At 37.5% G+C, this 24,557-nt stretch overlaps 1 protein-coding gene across 1 annotated transcript in view; it reads right to left on the reverse strand.

Annotated features, from left to right (window-relative positions):
* The window catches only part of zfpm1 (zinc finger protein, FOG family member 1), a 79,481-nt gene that overhangs the window by 29,323 nt on the left and 25,601 nt on the right, over nt 1-24,557 (reverse strand). Inside the window, exons 2-3 of the mRNA XM_058750752.1 lie at nt 13,098-13,241; nt 4,875-5,006 (exon numbers count right to left, since the gene is read on the reverse strand). Of these exons, the coding sequence (XP_058606735.1) occupies nt 4,875-5,006; nt 13,098-13,241 (276 nt within the window). The remainder of the gene's footprint in view (nt 1-4,874; nt 5,007-13,097; nt 13,242-24,557) is intronic.

Raw genomic sequence — 24,557 nt, forward strand, 5'->3', positions numbered from 1 at the left:
AAAATTAAATGTAGTTTTTTTAGATTTATTTTTGGCATTTTTTTTTTTTTTACTTTATTATTATAGGACAGTGTAGAAGTGACAGGAAGCGAAGTGGGGGGGTGCGGGATCGTAGCACAACGGCGCTATAGACCAATTCGGTGTGTGCAAACGGTGATGACGTTTTTGTGGGCGGAGCCTATGTGGTTTTCAAATAGCAGTCTATGGAAGCCACGGAATAAAATAATTTTAAAAAAGGCAAATTCAAAATTCTGACTTTTTTCCTCGCAATTCCGAGATTCTATCTCAGAATTCTGATAAGTAAAAACAACTCATCATTCTCTCTTTTCCCCTCAGCTCAGAATCATGAGTTTATAACCCTTCTGGCATTTTTTTCCTCAGAATTGACAAACTGGCTATTTTTGAGTTAAAAAAAAAAAAAAAGTTATAAAAGACAAACTTGCATTTGCAAGAAAAAAAGTCAGAATTATGATATAAAATACATAAATGTTATGTAAATTGTTAATAGTAATAGGTTTAAAAATTATTTCATGCTGTAACTGTAGGGCTAATACAATACATTCCCTATGAACTGCATATGTGAATATTATGTACAGCTATTGTTTAAATCAAATTTATACTTTAAAAGTAGAGTAATCATAGCCGTTTTCATCCATAGTCCGTTTAAATTGTCGCGTTTAGTTACAAATGTCACGTAAAATGTTGCATTTAGTTACAAATGGCGTCTTGGACGACAGTATTCTATACAAATTATTTGCATTCCGATTCTGACACCCAAAGGCACAAAAATAATTTTTTCTCTTATACCATGGATTTTCACTTGTTACCAGTGTTTTTCTGCCACCGCTATACGCGCACAGCTGCAAGTGACGTAACTGTGGTGTCTACTCCAAATTGGTCTATATGTCGCCACGCTGCCCCCAAGGCTATCGGTGCCAACTTAACATACTTTTTAAAAGTTAAGGTCATTACACATGGAGTCAGAAATTTTAGTCAGAAATTTTCGCACGTTAAAAAATAATTTTTTTAACGACCTCACGGTGTGTCAATCAGGTTTACACACTGCCTCCGAAACGTTCGTCCATCATAAAAAAATTTGGATCAGGTTCGATTTTCTGCGTTTTCGCATCCGTAGCAAGCATTTGGATAGGAAAGGATGAGGAATACGAAAAAATGAAAAAACGCATGCAAACATTTCGGACTCGGTGTGCAATGACTTTTACTGTTAAATTTTTAAAAACTTGAATATATAATATAAACACTCACAAATATATATAATACAATAAAAAAAATATATATTTGCAGCAACACCTCCAATATGTGTGTGCATGTATTTGCAGGAACATTTCATGACATTGGACTGACATCTGCAAATACATTTCTTTTTAAATTTAGTTCCACTCTCTCCCCCTTTCTGAGCTGTGCTGATATGTTTTTAATTTTCCAGCGCTCAGGACTCTTCAGGAGGTCTATGCAGATTTTCCTGCTTCTCTGCTGACGCTGTAAAACCTGGCCAACACCTCCGCACCTATCAGCGTCCCTGCAGCCCTCTCATCAATGCCAGTTCCAGCACCCGCAAATAATTTATCAGCATTTAAATGCCACTGATAATATGCACACGCTGCTCCCTCCGATCCTTTATAATTAAATATGATAAAATCCCACCACACCGGGTAAATAATAATAATCATTATTATCATTGCCATTATAATGCTTTATTGGAGTAATTTGAATAACTTGTGTGGATAAGGAATGCTGCTGGGGAGAGAATGCTGGGCAAGCAGGACCGTTATACGCGAAGCTAGTTTAGTCAAGGTCTAATTCCATCCTGTGAAACTCTAAAAGAGAAAGCGAGATGGAGAGAGAGAAAGAAAGAGGGGGAGAAGGGGAAAAAGGAGCAACGGTCCGCCAGCTAGAAGGGATTACTGTGACGGCCATTTGCATATCAAGAATTTTAAGCAGAGAGGAAAATATCAAACCCTCCAGCCAGCAAGGTCATTTTGAAGATAATTTTTTTCTTCATAATTTATTTTGCATATCATGCAGCAGGACACGTTATAGATTAAAAAGCTGCTTTGCCATATCAACCCATTCCTGACACTTCTGCCTCACCACTGCCTATCAATTCATTCAACAGAACCCCACCCTGAAAAATATTCTATAAAGATACAGAAGCAATTAACAAACAACAAGCAAGAGTTCTCCACGGACGTTGCGTACGGATGCTTTAAAGGACGGATAGACCACCCGTGCAAATTAAATTGCGGAAGTCGTCGAATTGTGATATGCGTTATCCTTTGATAACATTTTTTTAAGCATTCAAAAAATATATTCGAGTGACACTTCTAAATAGTTGTATAATACGCTAAAAGACTAATATATTTCAAATGCTGTTCCTTTTTATACAGAATTCAAACTGTATAAGAAATGCCCAATATACTGGCATTTCTTAAAGATGTGAGTTTTACAGCTGATAAGGAACATATAAATAAGCATACTTGTTTATTTATGGCCCATGTTCTATCTCTATCTTTTTATCTATGTGTTTGTCTATGCGTATACAATAAAGCTTTATGCAAACTGATAAGAATGACATTGGATGAGAACCTGCCAGCTGAGAACTTTCAGGAAGCATAAGGCCAACATACGAAAGGTTAAACAGAAATAGGAAAACACTTTCAGAGATATATTCAGTATGTATTCAGAATGACAAAGACACTGAAAAAAATATGCAGAAATGATGGGTTTGCCTGCCACTACACCTTCATAGTCAAGTCACCTTTATTTATATAGCGCTTTTAACAATACAGATTGTGTCAAAGCAACTTTCCAATATTAGAATAGGAAAATAGTGTCAATAATGTAAAATGACAAGATTAAACACTCGATTTTCAGTTAAAGGCATTTCATTATTGAATTCAATGATGTCATCGTCCAGCTCAGTTCAGACCATCACCTAAAACCCTAGAGAAAGAGGTAAAACAGGAGGTGACATCATCAAACAAGGCTCAGTCCTCTCTAAATGGAATCAGTCTGGTCGTTAACACCAGAACTACACTAATTACAGTGAAAAATGGGAGGAGCGCAAACAGTCCCAGATAAAATGTTTTTTCCATACAACCCAACATTCACTTCCCAGAGGAAAGAAAGAGGTGACATACACTAAACGAATGCAAGAACAAACACACTCCTGATGCTGAGGGGCCAAAACAACAAGAAACAAGGAAGAAGTGCATGTCTGCATTCGTCAGGGGGTGTTAGTGGTGATGGAGAGACCAGTGGTGGGATGTGGGGTGGTGTGAGGGGGGGTCATGACGATAAGGGAAAAATTCAGACCGGTCAAAGTTTCCCTTTTGCCAATCGTGCTCCTGATAAAGGCAGCGCCTGCTCCAGTACTGATAGAAGGCCTATCTCTCTCCTGCTCCCCCCTCTTTCTCTCTTTCTCTCTCTCTCTCTCTCTCTCTCCCCCTCTTCCTCATTCTCCTGGCAGTTAGTTTGCGAAGAAAAAAAAAAAAAGCCTATCGCGCTCAGATCACCAGCGCTGTCATCAAGCGGCAACCGCACAGCAATTAATATCACTCCAATTACTGTTAAAAGGACAGGCTGGAACAGGACGATAATAAACACATCCTTGACGTGAAAAATTAAAACACACATACACACAGGGAGACACACATATTTAGGCGATTTCTAAATATTCGAGATAAAGAAAATGCCTTGCATATTGAATCATGTCATACTCTACTAGATCCCCACTATCGCTATAAGCTGTACTGCTCAGCCGTGTGGTCCTGAGAGAAAAAGATGGAGAAAAACGATAGAAAAAGCCGTTTTACGTTATCCAGGCCGATATTAAAGATTCCCAGTTTGTTTTTACAGCGAGTACAGTAAAGTCTTGAAGTTCTAAGGATGTTTTAGATTTTATACAACCGGTTTGAGGGCAAGAATATAACACACAAAACATCCTAGAGGTTGATGCATACTTATTATCATGCTTTTGCAATTTTGAGTCTTTAACAGAGTGATTGGCATTGGCGAACAACTAGGAACATTGTTGCAAAGAATAAGGCCCACCAAGGTTGAAAACCTGAACTGAAAACTTGTTTAAAGTGGCCAAAACAGACCAGGTAAGACCAACAAATCACCTTAGACTGGTCTAAGATGTCTTCTTTATTTCCAGTAGCAAAGACTAGTCAGGACCCAGATTGAACATGCAGTGGCAACCAAACAGGATCAATTTAAAAATGCCATCAGTTCAAATTTTGTTATACAATGTTATTTATTATAAATAATTATTATATTACATTCTTGTTTTTTTCAGCTGCTTTGTACCACAAACAGAGAAAATAAAGTGTTCAATGGTAAAACAGCTTAGTATGATTCATTTGCACTGGTTATCTTACAGCAAAACAGGACAATTACTACATTTCTGATACATTGTGTGGTCAATAAATGAAACTCCAGTTTTTCCTAAGCTAACCAGTCAAGTATTTAGATGATAACATTGTAATCTGACCCTGCAGTTAAAGCATTGTTTAATGAGGCTCCATGGAACGCACATCGAAAGATTATCTGAACTGGCTGAATTCTCAGATGTGCCTGTGATGTCACGGGATTGTGGTAAACCTTTGCAGCACTGAGAAAAAGTGACTAAGTGTTGGGAAGTGTACGGTTGGTTCACCAAAGTGATACGAGAATGACAGTAGTTACTCCATAATTTACAGGCAGTTCAGACTGAATCATTTCTATTTTGAATGTGAAACTTGATAAAGTCCTGGCCTATATTGTCTCATGGCCGCCAAGCTGACAGTATGAGTACAGCTGGCCCTTCCTGAGGAGCCAGTGAGTCATGCGTCAGTTAAACAGAGACTGACCTGGGCCGTTCCACTGGGATTCCCCTTCCCCATCTGCCTCTTCCTCCTCCTCATCTTCTGTACAGTGTTTTGGTCCTTTCTCATCTTCCTCACTCTCATCCGGCACCGCCAGGGACTCGTGGGTTCTTGGCTCTGTGGAAAGCCAATGGAACAATTTGTAAGGGAAACAGCATCACACATACTTATTAGTCCAGTTCTAAAAAGTTTGTTTGTGCAATTTAATTTGTGCTATATTATCTGGGGTACTTGTTCTGTTTGGTCAATCACAGCATTCTGCAGACAAAAGTTTTTGTATTATGATCGCTAAAATACATATGAAAAAATATATATATATATATATATGAAAAAATTTAATAATTAGTTAGTCATTGCAAATTAGTCCACTTTAGAGTGATCTGCTTCATGCTGAGAGTCCCAGTCACCCTTTTTAGAGATTATTTTGTATGTTACTTATTTTATGATTGTGTTATTACTTGTTTAATCACAAACTGTTTCCATGACTTTCACAATAACATTTGTCACAGCTGCCAATGGTGTGTGATTGCGAGAAAAGGTTTACTACTAACCATAAAAATTATTTTGGTTTAATTATTTTTTTTTTTAAAGCAATATTATCATGTGTCATATAACAGCACACTACTGATCAAAGAAAGAAGTCTCTTATTGCTCACCAAAGCAAAAAAAAAAAATCAGTACAAACTGCAATATTGTGAAATATTATTACAATTTAAAAATATCTGTTTTCTATTTTAATATATTTTAAAACATTTTTTCCTGTGATGGCAAAGCGGTCTCCAATCTTCACTGTCAGATGGTCCTTCAGAAATCATTCTAATATGCTGATTTGGTGATCCAAGAAACTTTATTAAGAATTATGATCAGTGTTTAAAATAGTTTTGATCATTGCATTCTAACTGAATTTATTTAAAAAATAAATATTGTAAAATCTATCACTTTATTAACTTGAGTATTAACTTCTTTCAAAGCAAAAAATGTTACTGTCCAAAACTTCCAAATGGTAGTTAATCATTTTAAATCATAAAACATGAAATGATAAAAACCTTAAACATAATATCAATATTTTTCCTTTTAATTATTATTTATATAAACGATTGGTCATTTTTGGATCATGAGTGTGATGTTTCATGTTTTATGTTGTACAGTTCTCCAATACTCAACAAATGAGCGTGGTGGTCTTGCTCTGATGATCAAAGGTGGCTGAAAGAGAGGCCTGTGTCATTCAGCAACACAACATCTCAGTATACACCCGAGCCCTTTTGATTTACCAAGCGAGAACTGGAAACCCCTGCCAACAGACGGCCAGCGTCTTCCTTTTATTAAGTCCGATCTTTTTCATCAGTGTGAAAGACAGAGTACAGATCTCCCAGACATTGATGCCAATGATTAGTTATTCTCTTTGATCAAAGCGATCACCTTGCTGATAGCAGTCTCTCCTCTCTTTCAGTTGGTTGAGTGCCACTGTTGCATGTATACGGGTAAACGGTCATGACTTCTTGTCCTCTTCTCTCCCACACTCCACTTTTCATCTTCTCCCCTTCCCCAACTCCCTCCCCCTTCACCCCACCTCGATTACAGCTCATCTGTGGTGCACAAAGGGCATGTTTACCCTTGCATTCCCGTGGCGATAAACAGCGATAGCTGCCGATCGATACCGGCCATAAATGTCCGTCTGTGTGACGCAGGTCAGAGCTGCCGTTATTAATGCAACAGGCTGAAGATTAGATCTTCATCATTAAATAAATCACACAGACACACGCCCTTCTCGTCAACCCCGACAATTCCACCCAGGCCCAACCGCCATTCTCAGCCTGTCCCGGCACATGCCGTCCCGTGACGCGCCTCCCTCCCTGCCTAAGAAGCCCTATTATTTTCAGCTATAAATCACATTGAATGGCACATTGATTTTATCCAGCAGCGCTCAGCGTGGGGAGAGGAGCTGGAGCCACAGTTATTGCATTTAATATTATCAATATAATCTCCCATATCATCTGAGCAGAGACGGCAGGTATCAGGAAAAGAGGGTGGGGTGGATGGGTGCTGCCACCATCCTGGCTCCTCGACAGTCTCCTTAGTCTACCAGCACATGCAAACACACACACACACACACACACACACACACACACCGCATCCCCAACCCAACAACCTCCTTTCATCTGATAACAGCAACTTCCCTCGTCACACCTGGAGGGCAAAGTCACCCAACTTGCTCCATTCTTTCTGGCTGGCCTCATTTTTTAGAGTCAATTTTCTGAGAGTTCTTTTTCCCAAACAGATCATCGTGGCAGGGTCAAGTTCTTTTCTTGTAAGTTACAAAGGGCTCGACTGTATCATCTCTGAGGCCAACATGGTGCCCCAAAGTGGGGCTAGCTAAGATGTTTCCATCCAGTTAACTATTTCAGCCTCGGCGAAAACATAAGCCAGATCAGGCCCGCGATCAAACCGCCTCACTGGGTTTGAGATAACAAAAGGTGTTCGGGAACACGGAGCCATCTTTGCTTAAGGTTTATCAGCTTCTCTGCTGATACGGACGAGGACTTCATCAGATCTTTCTTCGGATCGCTTCAGACCAACCCTTTTACGTGGAGACCAGCAGCCGCCCTGCCATTAATGATTATTAAAAGGTGGTATTTTCGTTTATATTTATGTTTTACAGGTGGTTATCGGCACTGTGTGTCCTGTGACTGGCTGAGTGTTTTTCTGAAGCAGTTATCAGTTGGTTATCGCCTGTCTCTTTCTCTCCCAGATGGTGGATAAGGGAGCTTGCCTTTATTAGCCACTGCTGGCCTGATAAAGACCTGGTATTGATCGCAGGTTGAAAGAGCAGGTTCGTCAAACACGGCTGATTTACAGAGGCTGATAATAGCAGCACCGGGCAACAGTGGAGCCCCGAGGGGTGGGGGCGAGAGATTGATAGAGGGAAAAAAAAAAAAAGAGCTAAAGAAACACGTTAACATAGACCCTCTTTTCACACCGGAAAATAGGAGGATGACAAATAGCACCTCGAATGCAAACTTGCGAATACCACATACTCGTATGTCTAAATGCACACACACACGCGCACAAACAAAACAGGGCAATCTCTAAACTAGTCACGATTAGCACCTGACAGAATTTCCATGCGTTTATCAAAAGCAGCCAACGAACCGGCTCTTATCTCCTCAGTCCCCAATTTCACAAGAACAGGAATTTTCCAGATTAAAAGAAGGAAGGAAAAAAAAAAAGAAGAGGAAAAACAGAAATCTTAACTAAAAATGTGACTTAAATGTCGTGCGGCTGGAAAAACAGATAGAAAATGCAACAAGTCAACCAAACCAAATACATCAATGTCTGAATTATTTTAAATAATTTTAAAGGGGTCATATGACGTTGCTAAAAAGAACATTATTTTGTGTATTTGGTGTAATGCAATGCGTTTATGTGGTTTAAGGTAAAAAAAAAAAAAAACACATTATTTCCCACATACTGTACATTATTGTTGCTCCTCTATGCCCCGCCTTTCTGAAACGTGTTGATTTTTACAAAGCTCATCATTCTGAGAAGCGAGGGGTGTTCTGATTGGCCAGCTATCCAGTGCGTTGTGATTGGCCCAATACCTCAAGCGTGTAACGGAAATGTTACGCCCCTTACCAAATTGTGTTGCCGTGTGCCGGCGCGACGAGACAAAAACAATAAAATCCATTATAAATGAGGCATTTGTTGCATTCAGTGGGGACATAATTACTGATTATAATAACTTATACTGCCTTTTTACACGTCGCGTTGCATTGTGCCGCGTAAACATTACCATGGCTGCATTTGTGTTCGGAGAAATGACAAACAACAAGCGCTACTCTATACTGCTCAAAACTCTCGTTTGAATAGTCAGTGGCAAATTCTTTAAACATGAAAACATACTTACAGGCTGTGAGTCAGAAGTGCCAGACTGTCCTTGCGACGAATATGTATCGCGATATATTTTTTTTCAATAACGGTGATATGATTTTTAAACACATTTCTGATATTTCGATATACATTACTAATGTGCAATACATTGATTTATTTGTGGCGTTTGACTTCGTTGAATAAACATGAGCACTGCAAGTTTCAAAATCAAAATGCGGCGTGGGTGATTTATATGAATGTATCTCTGAAGGGAACCGACTGTCTTCAGAATAGTTTTGATCGCATTTTCATTTTATCTGATAAAGTAGCGTTCAGGAGCAGAGCTGCTTAGATTACAGCCATCACTGGGGAAAACCGCTAGTTCTACCGCCCTCAAGCGCCTCCTACTGGCAGAGATTCAGATTGCATTTTCAATAATAATCCGTCTCCAGCAACATGTTTTTGTTTTTGTGTGGGGGGGGGAGAGAAATGATAGAAATTAATACTTTTATTTAGCAAGGATGCTTTAAATTTATCAGAAGTGATAATAAAGTCATTTATAATGTTACAAAAGATTTCTATTTCAGATAGATGCTGTTCTTCTGAACTTTCTATTCAAAGAATAGTTTTTTGAGCAGCAAATCAGAATATTAGAATGATTTCTGAAGGATCATGTGACTGGAGTAATGATGCTAAAAATTCAGCTTTGAAATCACAGGAATAACTTGCATTTTTAAATATTTTCAAATAGAAAACAGTTGTTTTAAATGGTAAATATTTTTCAAAATGTTACTGTTTTTGCTGTATTTTTGATCAAATAAATGCAGGCTTGGTGAGCAGAAGAGAATTCTTTAAAAAACAAAAATCTTACTGTTCAAAAACTTTTGACTGGTAGTGTATGTTAGCCTATAGTTTGAAGTTAAAGATATTAATATTAATAAGGTGAGTCTGAGATGTTTATTTGACAGTGATTTCACATTTCTTGTTTGTATGAAGGCTAAATACAAATAAAAGGTGAACATTAATTTATTTGTGCTTTAGCCTGCTTGCGCTGTGTATTTCAAAGCCAAGTGCGCACTTTGCGCACGCGATCAGATCGTAATCGTTTTTTTCTCTCAGAGCGGCTCCGTTCACAGTGAAGTCTGTTTTTGAATGTGCTGTGAGTTTAGCGTGCATCTGAGAACGCAACAGGCACCAGTTACGTTTTGTTTTCACATCAGCATAATTTGCAACATTTTAATGAGATTTAATTAGATTTTAAATGAGACGTGTTTGTAAACCTCTTTTCACAGAAGCTGGAATTTTCCGCCAAAATAAAAGCACAACTAGTTTCCGCCAAAATAAAAGTTAATAGTTTTATCTCTTGCAAGCAAGGACTAAAATTAACAGACACAAACAAAGAAAATATTGTACAGGCAGAGCAAGCTCACTCTTGGATGGATGAAAAATATAAATATTGCGGTGGTGGTTTATATGAATCTATTTCTGAACTGACTTAAGAGAAGTTTTGATGGCATTTTTCTCTCTTATCACCGCTCTTCCATAAGCGTAATGCTGTCAGAGAGTGAAATGTCTTCTGCTTTTGTTTTATGCAGGTTTTAGCATAATTTCACAAAGCTGAAGTCAGTCAATTCTGTTTTTGCTTCAAATGTTGACATGATACAATCAAATTTAAATAAATAAAAAAACTACTCATGCTACATCTACATGTAGCATCATTGTTTGTATTGCGATTAAAATGCAGTGGTTGGTTCTAATTTCAAATGGCATTTTCTTTTTAAATAATTTTAGTAGTTGTGGTAGCAGCAACTGCAAAAACATTTTAATGGCCAGGAAAAAATATTTGTGGCTGGTAGATTTTCTCAAGTCACTAGAAAATTTTGTTTGTATCGTGATTAAAATGGCAGATGTGGCAAAAAGTTAGTTTTAGGCCCTGCTTGCACATGTAGAAATTAGGACAAAAGTATTGTAATTTCCCTACTGTAGAATAAGGTAAAATAATATACCTGTGAAATATTCACTTTCATTTATTTTACACTTTAATTGTTTTCCAATATATGGCTATTACTGTCATAGGAATAATAATATAAAATTATTATTATTATCATTATATTCTAATTTGTTTGGCTTCCAAATTCACCGGTGTGAGTGTAATTTAGACTGAGACACTATATCACAACTAAAAAGAGGATTGAGTCCCCCTTTAAACCTCAAGTGCATGTCAATTCACCAGCTTTTTCTTTAAGTTTGCACAGTGAACCTGTGTTGGAGTTCTTAATTTTGAACTCTCAAAGTGCACCACATAGATGAATTTAACTTTAAAACTCTAAATTTTCTCTCTCTAAAACCCCCTTAGAGGGACCGAGGTCCACCCACCACAGTCTCACAAAATCCTGTGGGAAACACTGTATGTATGCATGTATGTATGTATGTATGTATATATGTGACCCTGGACGACAAAACCAGTCTTAAGTGTCAATTTTTCGAAATTGAGATTTATACATCATATGAAAGCTGAATAAATAAGCTTTCCGTTGATGTATGGTTTGTTAGGACAATCTGACAATATTTGGCTGAGAGACAACTATTTGAATATCTGGAATCTGAGGGTTAAAAAAAAAAATCAAAATATTGAGAAAAACGTCTTTAAAGTTGTCCAAATGAAGTTCTTAGCAATGCATATTACTAATCAAAAATTAAGTTTTGATACATTTACAGTAAGAAATGTAAAAAATATCTTCATGGAACATGATCTTTACTTAATATCCTAATGATTTTTGTCATAAAAGAAAAATCGATAATTTCGACCCATACAATGTATTTTTGGCTATTGCTACAAATATATCCCAGCGACTTAAGACTGGTTTTGTGGTCCAGGGTCAAATATATATAGTTTAAAAATATAAAAACACTACACAAATATAAATGTTATTGCTAAAAAAAATAGCATAAAAATAGTATAATATAACGCCTTGTAGAGCTGGACGGTATATCGAGTTTGTACGATATATCGATATATTCTTTATAAGCGATACGGTATGAAGCAATACCGTTAATATTGATATAAGTAGTTTGATACGAGCGCATCTGAAAAAAAATATCTAGGGAGGACACAGACTGAACTGCTGCGGAGAAAGTGCATAATACACAATTTGCTCTACATGTATCAGGCTTTATATGAAGGGCTTTTAAAAAAAAAATCGTAAGATATAGTAGCCTATAGTTTCAGTTTAAAGCGGCTCTGACAGAAAGGCTGCGTGTGCCGCTGACAAGAGACGTGCTGTTTTCCTTAAAGCATAACTTACATTTCACAGGTATATTCTCCATCTGTAAATGTTAGAAAGCAGTCAGAAGTGCGTGAGTTTTTGATTTGCGATTCTCCGCTAAACTTCACAGACCATTCAGAACGAGCGCCGCCACGCACATGCGCGCCAAACAGACAGAGCGCAATAACTCTGACTAAAATATACATTTTGCTGAAATATTTGTAGTTGGAAAATAAATGTGACATATGTAGAATTTTAAACCGACAAGTAAGTGTATGTGTATGATAGCACTAACTGTAAAGTGTAATGGGGTAATCAAAATAGCCTTTTTACTCAATTAGTCTGTGCTTTTTTATTATTTTCACTTTTAGTTTAGTAAATTTAACTTCTGCTTTAAAAGCATTATTTTTGTTTTTAGATTGCAATGTTACAATGTTAGAATGTAATGTGATTTTAACCCTTTTTGCACATAATATATGCCTTCATGCTTACATTCACTTTATTTGTTTAATCCAAATACAAAATACCTAGATATATACCGTATACCGCACATCAGCCAAAAAATACCGAGATATGAATTTTTGCTCATATTGCCCAGCCCTAATGCCTTACCTAATATAATGACTCATTCCACACTATAACTCTGTAGTCAGTTACTTGAGATGCATTGTGCCAGAATGGACAGCAGCATCAAACGTTAATGGCATGTCCAATGACATTTATTTGAAAGCTACAGCAGATTTTCAGTGAAAAATTTCAGTCTGTACTTCAAAGAATCTATCACATGGCTCCAGAAGTTCATGGAGGGTGCTTTGATGGTATTTTTTTGTCCTTTTTGAAGCTTGATGTACAGAAAAAAGGAGCATGAAGACTCTTTAAAAAAAAAATGTACCCATTTTTCAGGTGATCAGATGAAAGCGAGATATGTAATACTGTTATCAATAAACATCAGTGTTAAAACTGTTTCATCACAAAACAACACAGGTTATGTCAGACCATAAACACACTGTTGAGAACATTTGGGCAGCTTCTGATGGTTTTCATACAACAGCTGGTTTAGCATGCGTCATTTCACCTTCGTTATAAAGTGGTGTAAATGAAGGTGGACTTGAACCGTCACACTCTGCAGAGTCCTCCTGGTCTGAAGCTCCGCCCTCCTCTCCTGACATGCTTACATCATCAGATGGATCCTCACCTCCATTAAGATCCCCAATAGAGCCTGCAAAGAAAAACAGAGAGAGAGAAGAGCAATATAAAATAAAAGTCGTCTGACATTAAAAGGCCTTTTAAAAGATCCCATATCATGCCAAAGCCTCAACTGAGAGGCTTTAGATAATGCGAATATACCCTGTTAATGTCTTAAAGGAAGTAGGGTGTTCTGTAAATAAAAAGTGATAAAGTAAATGACTAAGAAAGAAAATTCTGATTCATTTCAAACCTTCTTGCTACATGCCTTTTACAGCTTTAATTGGTTGGAAATCCCAGAGCCTCAGACCACAAGGAAGTAAATGAACACAGTGTGCGAGTGTGTGTGTTGTATCACTAGCCAGGATGATTAACTCATTTGTATAACTCGATACACTCCCAGTTGGCAGCAGTTGAACAAAACCTTACATTTTCCAACCATGACGAGATAACCAAACGTTGGTGTTTTTAAAAAAAAAAAACTATTTAATTAGCTGATCTTCAAAAAAAAAACCTTTCCAGGAGGTTAAGTTTGGTGATAACACTAATTGTGTAAAACATTTTTTTAACATAAAATCAGTTTAAATTAATTTTATTTTTAGAGAGAACAAGCCATAAAATAAAAGGAGCTCTCTAAGAATATTATAATGCGATACGTGATAGACAAGGGCTGCTGTAGTGGACACCACAGCGGTTTGCATGTTAATTCAACCATTGCCAGCCGTATTGTTATTCTAATGAGGTTTAAGATGAGAAAAACTATAGCTGAGAAAAATCACATAAATTCACCAAAGCACATTCTCACTGCACTTAACTCAACCAGGACACCCACTATTTGACGCATCTGCATCTAACGCAAAATTACCAGGGCTTGGAAAATTGGATTTTACCACAGTTTTTGGTAAATTAATTTTCATTAAGTTGTGATGAACAGAGAGGGGATTGTTCGGAGCTAAAGCCGTGACTGGAGGCGTATATATTTACACTTCCTAGAACAAAGAGGCCTATAATCTATACAAAGCACACAACAATACCCGTGAATAAAGAGCCTTGTAGAAAAAGGCAAAGGCAATTTTTCTAATTCTGTTAATTTCACTTCCAAAGCAATTAAAACGAGGCGGAGATAATGCTTGGAAACAATCGCTCCCTGACAAAGTGTTTCTGTCTTTGTAAATGAAACATCTTTAGGCTAATTTCGACTTCCACGCCTGCATGGTTCACTGTAATTTCAGATAAAATTAACACACTTAGATTTGGACCTTAGTAATAAAGGACGTGTGAGAGAGAAAAGTAAAAAAGATCGATCCCATACGCCATATTTTTAGAATGTAGTCCGGGCCTTGCTAGATCTAATTTTCTATATCTGTGGCGACATTTTCATACAATTAATTTTCCTTTAATCATAATTGTACAAAGGGGCTCCTCTGTTTAAAATTCCAATTACATTTCGTGTTTAAATGTAAGTCTGAATTATGATTTTCTTTCCTATTACTGCTCTGGTTAAATGAATAAATCGCCGCATCACTGCTTGCAGACATCAAATGGTGTGGAAAAAGTTTCTGCTCAACCTCTTCATCTTATACGAGGAATAATATGTATCTTTCACAGAACTGAACACAGAAAAAGGATTGCCTAAATCGGCAAAATGTCAGCAGACAATTTCATTTGTAGTAAATTTAATGAAAAAAAAAAAAAAAAAAAAAAAAGGAAAAAAATATGGCACTCTGGAACATTTAACATATGTAGAATAATAATAATAATAAATGTTATGATGTAAAATATAAATTATAATATATTATAATACAAAAAAAAACTTTTTGCTTTCTGTCCATGTTTAAGGACTAAACCTTAAACTGTAAAAGTCCCCATTCTGTCAAAGAAAAAAGATGAACTGAAAGAAATTCACTTTTGAGTTCTAACTGGCACTCGAACAGGCAGAACAAAGTGAGAAAGCTGATGAAGGCGGAGGAGATAGTGCTTTATTAAGCGGCTCCGTCCACATCAAACCAGTGTGCTTAGCGGCAGTGATTAAACTAAGAGACAACACATCAAACCTGAGCCCTGATTAAACGAGCAAACTTCCTCACCCTCACGTTAATCACCACATTACCAAACAGCCCAAACACAGCGGAAAAAAGAACACCGCTTGTATCGGGAAATCAGGGACTTGCGAGGAAAGACACTTCGAGGAGAACTGGGAGCCTATGGTGAGAGTCTGTGTGTGTGTGTGTGTGTGTGAGAGAGAGAGAGGATTCAGGGAAGTACTGCGGTACCTGACTTATAATTTCAAGCACAAGTGGCTACACACATTGATCATAGCCAAGGGCATTAAAACACTCTTAGTAATATTAATTAGACGGATCTCAGGGTTAGACCGGGCACTTGAAAGCACAGCATCCCGCATAAATCAAAAGGAGACTTCACAAATGTATCATTTCGAACTGATCTCTCAGTACTAAAACAGCTGATGAGAAGACTGATCAGTTTATATACAGACAGGTAAAAGGAGCTATTGATCTGCGAGCTGAAAATGTGCTGAAATGATTGATGAGCTAGTCGAGTGCTGAGACAGAGGCCTGGCTGGACGGGACTCGTGTCACCAGCATCGCTGGAGCTGTAGATAAGCTGGGAGCCTCGGGGCTTGCGCAGCACTGGCAGGACCTCTGCGGACACGCTGACGTACAGGAGTGGACTTTTACTTGCTTTGCCAAGCCTCGTGCCATCTCCGTTTCTGCCAACACAGCATGCGGTGTGAAATGAGGTAGTGAATGGCACTCGTGTGTTCATTCAGTAAAACTTCAGACATACAGGGCATAAGTGTCTCGTCACTTACAAGACAACACTTACAATTAGAAAAAGGCACTTACACAATGGAGTAAAGCGAGGCAACGGTGCAATATTATTAATCATTGTACTAAATTAACAGCTTGCACAGTGGAGTCTCTAGAACCTGCAAAATCTAAATGAATATTGTGTTTCTATACATGTTGTGTTATTATTTACACAGTCATACATTTACAATTGAAGGCTACAGAGCAAGCCTGCCACAAAAACATACATTGTTTTTTGGTACGTGGGGTGGTATCTATAAAAAAATTTTTTTTAATGTCTCATAGTGTGACATGCTATATTACAGGGGTCGGAAACCTTTTCGGCATCATGTGTCATTTTTTATTTTTCTGGTTAACCACTGTGCCAATAACCACACTTTAATAGTATTTGTAGCTCCTAACAGGCTGTGTGACTATGAGAAGTTATTACATCAAAATGTACGTCAGTATGCAGTTTTCCCGATTGCTCGCGTGCCAGCGATTATCCCTCTGCTTGCCACAGTTGGCACGCGTGCCGTTGGTTGCAGACCCCTGCTATATTACATCTAAAATTATTGTAAACAGCATATTACTGGTTATTTTTAATGAATTATGCATGCAACTGACCTTTCGCAAAAACCCACCCTCCTTAGTTACTGTTGCTATGTCCGACAAGCCATGCCGCTCTCACACTACACATCACATTCTCACACAGCAAAAAATACATCGTGGAGCAAAGAGGAAGCTGACAACGTGCCAACAGACAAGACAGAGCAGGTTATTTCTGGTATTGTCATTTTTTTAAGAAATTCAAACAATAAATACCGTTTTGTGGCTCTTTAATGTGTCGCGACAGATCAGTGACAGATCAGATCAGTGGTTTGCGAACGGTCAATTGTTTACCTTTATCATACATGGAATATTTTTCATCACAATACAGGACAATTAAAAAAAAAAACATATATAAAAGAAAGACAGTCTGACTTCTTATTCTGTGCAATACAAAAAGGAGATGTTTGGATGAATGTTCATGCTGCTCTTTTACATACAATGAAAGTGGATAAAAGTATCACAGAATCTAAATACCCTTTTTTTGAGGTCGTACAATAGTTACATGAGAAAAACAGACCAATTTTTAAGTCATACTCACCATACATGGTCATCATTCAATTTACAAAGCTTGGATATTCTTCTGTAAATAACTCCTTTTACAATAAACGGATAGGAGTTATACAGGTTTCGAAAGACATGAAGGTAAGTAAACAATATCTGTAAAATGTCTTTAAAATCTGAACTAAAATTTAAAAGAAAGAGAGAGAGAAAGAGAAAGAGAGGGGCTCATAAATAAAACACTGCAAGAACTACTGTATATTTACACAATATCTTTTGTATTTGCCAAAGCATGAACATAAAGTGTAAGAACAAAGAAGAATAATTAACCAAAAACTCTTAAGACCGAGCACGAGCACAGAACAAATAATATAGTTATACTTGACGAGGCTTGTTAATAATGAAATAAAAAGAGTAAACAGCGCAGGAAGATACTGTTCTCATTTCCATCAGTCAAATAACACGAGTGAGTGATTATAATACTTATGATAATGACTGATTATTGTAAGGTGATAATGTGTGGTGATGATATTCATGTGCGCTGGGCATCGGAGCACTTCAAACGGGCCTGACTGATCCTCGCCGTGGATTTGTCAGCAGGTTGTCAAACATCAAACAGCCGTGAGCCCAGGACACTGCAAAGAGGCACATTTTAAAGACATCCCTAGATTTCCTTATCTTCTTCTCTCACTCTACGCTTCCTTCTCTGCTTTTTACATCCCTCCATCACGTTACTGTCTGTACCTTTTCTCTGCCTCTCTCTCGCCTGTGCAAGCTCTTTCCTTTCCCCATTACTCTCTCCTTTCTTTCACTCTTCATCTCTCTCTCTCTCTCTCTCTCTCTCTCTGACTGGGAGCGTCACTCTGTGTGGATAGCTGCGAGCCGTTCCCGGTTATCGCCTCCTGCAGACTCTACCGGTCTGATCTGTCTCCTCTTCATTAAGCAAATACGCCGACGTGGAAATGAAAACATAATAGCTATTTGATTTCCAGCGAGATATTTTGCATATTGGTTCGGAGCTGATAGTGGAATTTCATCAAGTCGTTTTTTTCATGCTTTAAAAACTGAATTACTGAGCTGGGCGGCTTCGGCAGGATTTCTTTACATTGCTGGGAAGAAAAAAAAAAAAAATACAGAAACTGCAGCAGCGGTTCCCCAGGAAGACTACTTAAACGATTAAATATCCCCCATTCCCCTTTTTCTCTTTTTGATAACGGGGAGGGAAAATTTAAAGAATTCACAGTGCTTTAGGTTCAACTATACTAATCAGAGATAGAGAGAAGAAAATTAACTCCTTAATGAGCAGGAGCTGTCTGCCAGATAATGGTCAAGGAGAGGTGATAGGGCTGGAGACTGAAAGAGAGAGAAAGAATGGAGGAATAAAAACAGAGAGATGGATTCACCAAACAGGGGAGAAATCAGATTTTACCCCTCCTCTGGAAATTGTTCTTTGTGTCCACAGAGGGCAGGTGCGATTGTCTGCAACGATATCTCTAAGGTTACAAGCCGGTCGGCTCGCCATACAGATGAATGGTGCATCTGAGGGTATTTCTCATGCCCCTTTGAGAGAAAAACTACCCCTGCAAGTACAGATCAACAAACCTGCTCTCACCAATTTATCAGAGCCTTCCTGTAGAGGAAAAAAAAAAATACTACTGACATCTATTTTCCCTGTTGAAACACTTGCGAGCACAGTCTTACTATTTCTGTCACAACACGTATAAACTTTTTCGGGAGGGAAAAAATTATATTTCAAGTCATTACATAAGATTGTGGTTTTACAAAAAAAAAAAAAAAAAAAAAAACTCACATTCACATGGATGAAAGGAGTGAAAAAAGCCAATTTCCGAGACTTTTCCATCCTTTAATGAACAGGAAAAAAATCCTTTAATAGAGATTTTGCTCACAAAGAGGAATTTTCACCCAATTAGATATTTTAGAGCTGAGCATAAATATATCCACTATAGAAATTACCATGACTTCTTATGATTGTATTAAATTTATATGGCTTTTCCAGGCCTTTAAATCATGATTTTAATGTTCCCTGATTGGTATGGGAAACTGGTATGACAAAGTCAGATTCTTTTTTTTTTTTTTTAACCACTTTCATTCATATGCGGAAATATGGAATATAGAATCAGAAAAATTTACAATACCACTGAAAGGCCTGGGGTCAGTGAGACTTTGACTAAATAAATAAATAAAATAATAATAAATAAATAGTTTTATTCAGCAAGGAATGTTTACCAAACTGGTAATGGTAATGTATGTTTACTATATAATTGTAAATAATCTAGACAAATGACAAAAAAAAAAAAAAGCCCATAACACTCGCTGAGGTCCCATTTCCTGGAGAGGTGAGAAGGCACATTTTCCCTCTTCAGAGATAACGCTAAACACCCCACAACTGGTAGTTCACCACACACACACACGTCTTGCACCAAGCCACATCTCTGCTTCACCCCTCCAACCTTCCTCCCATCGCTAGAACAGCAGAAATAGACTAAACAGATTATACGTGCAAGTAAACGAACTCATATCAGAGCATGTGTGCCTGTGTTTGTTTGCCGAGTGAGAAAGATACGATAGGAAAGAGGGGGTGTGTGAGTATTTATGAGAGAATGACTGAAAAGGAATAGCTAAGAGTGAGTGAGAGAAACGGACAAGTTATATGAAAATCATGTGATGCAGAGGAACCTTTTCTTCTGAAGGTCAGGATATATGTTGGAGGACTGGAAAAGAGTGTGTGCATATTATTTGTGAAATGCTAAGACTGAATGCGTGTGTGTGTGTGTGTGTGTGTGTGTGTGTGTGCGTGCCTTCTCAATAGACTTGCAAGTTGTTCGTGGGGAAAGACAGATACGGATGGATGAAATAAGTAGTTGATTCAGCCGCCCCTCCTCCCCGCGAATCTTGGATGGTGGGAAAGTTGAAATCTGCTGCTATTTTCTATCTTTTATCAGGCAGCTTATCTTCTGGCTCTTGTCTGCGTGCCTGGCTTCGATAGTCCAGGGTCTCCACTCTGGCTGCCTGGCAACTTCACTCCCCCCAGTTCAATCTCTCCTCCTCTCTCCTTGCGCCACGCTCACCCCACCTTACACAAGTGCAGGAGGAGCCAAGCGGAAAATTTCTGTTTACGATTTAAAGCGGAAATGTTCTTAAGAATTGAGGAGAGGACAAAGATGTTACAAAGCCTAGATAGCTGACTACCAAAACAGCATTATAGGGCCAGGATGGCCGATGAGCTGAGAGAAATTCGGGTTAGATTGACAATATTAATTAATTTAATCTATGCTGTTTTCAGTTGATACGTGAACAAAGCTTCAAACATTATTTGTAGTGCGTCTCCCATCCAGTAAATCACTCAAATGAAATTCAGACAATAAATGTTGTATTGACACTCTTTAATGTGGCGTGACAGATCATTGTAGCCACAGTTCAAGCACCAGTGCAGATGAACCATTTCAATTTGTATATTTAAACAACAAATTGTTATTGTAAAAAGTTGAATACGCGGCCACGGAGTGTAAAGCCCAAAGTAAACTTAATTTCTGATGCAAATGCCTACGTGTATAGCTGATCGCATAGCTTCCAAAGTATACTCCATTTGAGATTCATCCTTGTCCAGTGTTTGCAATATTTCTATCCTGTAGTTCTATTCCAACTTTTATGACCAATAAAAGTCAGTCTTTGTAGCGGTTTAACTAGAGTTGCGGATATCTTAATGCAGAAATCTGTTGTTGTTGTTGTCGTCTTTTTAAGTAGTTTGTTGTTGTTCAGTTTTATCCATTTATTTTCGACAGCGAAACAATGGGCTGAGGCAGTATTACCACTAATTGGGCAAACTAATTAGCATTAAAAAAAAAAAACAAGGTGCATGCACGAAAAAAAATCTAGTTAGCATGTACGGTACCTTTGTGTATGCTTAAAAACCAAAGCATGGCCTATTTTGGGCTTTAATGTACTAATAATTAATTCAATACCACAAATACTGATTTAAAAAAAAATAGTTCTCCAATTAAAAATTGACCCATTATGTGTTCATGCTGTTTAGTTTTACACTTATTTTCGTATAACTTATTAGCTGAACAACATGCTAACAATAGTTAGCAATAGGCAGCTCACTAGGATTAGAACAGAGCTAGAGAGATGAAACTGTGCAATCAGCATAAAAAGAATCTGACAAGCATATGGACATCACATTATCATGCTCATTTATCTGGCACACAATTTAACAGCTCTTTTGTATGAAGTACCCCTACTTCTCCACCTCCCCACCACCCAAATGGAGGTTCAGATCAATACATAAACATACATACGTGTACGTTTAGCTAAAGAGTCTCTAAGCCGCATCAAGCTCTCTGTCTATTCAAGAGGTCAGGGCAACAGCTGCTAGGACGCGTCTAATGGAATAATGAGCATCGGTGAAAACAGAGCTGTGGGGTTACGCAGGGGTCACAACCTGTTAACACACATACAAGTGTAATACAGGAAGGCACACACATTGCCCTGTGTATGTTTGCTTACATTCATGTTTTAGCTGCAGATTGTTTCCAAATTCTACATTAAACACAAGCTTTATCTTGACTTATCTGTCAGCCAAAGAAAAAATAGGTGTTAACACTTATGCACTTACAATAGAAGTCTATGGGGCACTATATACATTAAATAACAACAACAATCCAATAGACTTTTATTTTTAAGTGCACTTCTGCCAACACATGAAAAATTCAGGTCTCCTGAAAATGTAAATTTTAGCATCATATACTAAATCAGATGCGCAATTTACAGTGTATTTTTACCTTTTTTTTTTTGTAAATGTACAAGCAAAATATCCCATTCAACCCACCCCAAACACTTAAAAATGCGAAAAAACAATTGGATTATAATTATTATTATTATTATATTTTAATTTTTTTAAGATACATGAGTAAATAATATAAATAATATATTATTATATTTTTCTTCGTTTTTTTTTATTTTTATTTATTTATTATTTGTGATAGGATGGCTGGAATGTTCTGATTTCTGCTTATATATTATTTGCTAAGCTACAATAATAATAACAATAACAATAATAACAATAACAATAACAATAACAATAACAATAATAATAATAATAACAACAATAATAGGTGGGTTGAGGTGGGATTTCTATCATTATAAAACATTGGTAAATTGTAATAAATAACTTACAGTTCAATAAAAATTTCTTCACACAAAAAGGAGGGAAAACCTATACTGGACACGTTCTAGCTGAAAAGAATAAAATATTCCTTTTTGTGTTCCACAGAAAAAAATGTGTTGAGAGACTTGAGGGTGAGTAGATGCGTAAAGTAGATGACAGAATTTTAATTTTGAGTGAATTATCCTTTTTAAGGAGGTCTAAAGACAAAAGATATTGATATCATTTTATTTAATGACACTCACCTCATCAAATACTGAACAAGGTAAAAGAGACTCTCATAGTACTGGTGAATGGCCTCTCAAAGACATTGTTGCATTTGTTATCAGACCCTAACTTGATTGATAGGAGCTGTCCTTGGATAAGCTTGAGGCAATATTCAGACACATTCTTTTCCCATGAAAACTTCTTCAATTAAAGCAGCGTGAGCCAACAAAAGAAACAAGCGCAGATTAAACTAATATCACAAGTATACATTAATATCAGACGCCGTAACTTCCAAGACACTTTGCATGTTTGCACGCTTATGTGTGTGTTTTATACTATATCTAAGAGTGAATGTGTCAGAGAGAATGCGTCAGTGAGGCGGATGGGTTGAAAGAGTAGAGGGAGGATGAGAGCGATCCCTCTTAAGACTCATCTTCACCCAGAACGCTTCTGAGACTCTTCAGAGAAAAAGGGAGAGGCAGCCATCGCGACGGTATGTGTAGGAGATGCCTCTCATCCTCCTCTCCCTCCCTCTTTTCACCATTCCATCATGCCATTCACTTTCTCTTCTGACAGAACACAGCAGATCCATCGTCATCCCCCTACTAGAGATGATGATTCTCACTCTTCACACACACAGACGTGCGCACGGCCTTCACCGTTTATCCAGACTCTGACCCTGAAGTCTGAGCTTCAAGAAGACAAAGGGTTGTGCAGATCTTCCAGCTCCCCCGTACAGACACATACCCAGCTGCTCCAGTCCTGACTAAAGACTAAACATGGTAGATCACACAAACACACCGCGGATGTGAAGACTGAGGCACAAGACCACAAGATTTCCCAAAGAAGAGCAGCAGAGAGTGGTGACTACAGCAGCCAGAAAGAAAATATGATGTTACAGACGTTTAAAGTTTACGACACTTTACTTCTGTAATTAACAGATCTACACTAGGATGAGGCCATACAACAACCTGCAGAGTTTAAGTGATATCAATACAAAAGCAAAGGTGTTTCACATTTATTCGATTTTGATCAAATATTTTAAGATTTGTAATTGTGCACTGATGAATAAAGAATACGCATTAAGCAAGTAAATATATAGCAATAGTTGCTGGGCAGTTATTATTGACAAAGATAGTAGAGTAGTGGTCGACCGACATATCACCAAGGCCGATATTTGGTATTTTTCAAATATCGGCATTGGCCGCTAAGTTTTTCTGTTTGGCCGATGCGTTCGAGGCGGGACTTTTATTTTGACGGCGATGAGAGCGGCAGCGCCTGAGCACACACTGCTCACATTCTCCCTCTAGTTCAATGTCGTCGTTAACAGCTCTGTCTAATACAGATAGAAGTCTGTCTAATAATCAGACAGAACTGTTAAACAAAATAATTAAATGTATACAAAAATATTATAACGATTGCTTTTATATTATTAGTAACAGAAAGGCAAACAATATAATACTTTCTCGTTTGCCGTCAGCATTCAGCAAATACGCATTTATATATCCAGTTGTGAGATCTTGTGAAGTGTGCATTTGTATCCTGCATGATCGCATGTTCTCTGCGTGACGGTCGGTCCATCAGAATTGAATGCGGACACGAGGAAAGGCGCGATCAACAAACTTTAAACTCGTGATTTCAAACTATGCTGCGCTTTATGCATTTTCCCACTGTCATATTCATTTCATTTTCACTGTGTGCTGTACGTAAAATAACTGTTACCTTGGCTTTATTTGAACAATATGATTCCCAATGCACATAAACATCCCAGAATACCGAGTGTCCTGTTAGTTACAGTGTTTACTTCCTTTTTAATTATATTTTTATTAAATATTTATTTATTTGTGAAAAATACTTTGTCATCTGAAGTACAAGTATGTTTATTTTACTAAGGATGCACCGATATGAACATTTTGGCCGATACCGATAATTCTTTATAAATGAAAGCCGAAAACCGATATGTTGGCCGATAAATCTAAATCCAAATTTTTATATAATTTTTGAGCCTGATTAGCTTACAAAATGTCTCAGCATTAAA

The sequence above is a fragment of the Onychostoma macrolepis genome, chromosome 18 (genome assembly GCF_012432095.1).
Source record: "Onychostoma macrolepis isolate SWU-2019 chromosome 18, ASM1243209v1, whole genome shotgun sequence".
Lineage (NCBI taxonomy): Eukaryota > Metazoa > Chordata > Actinopteri > Cypriniformes > Cyprinidae > Onychostoma > Onychostoma macrolepis.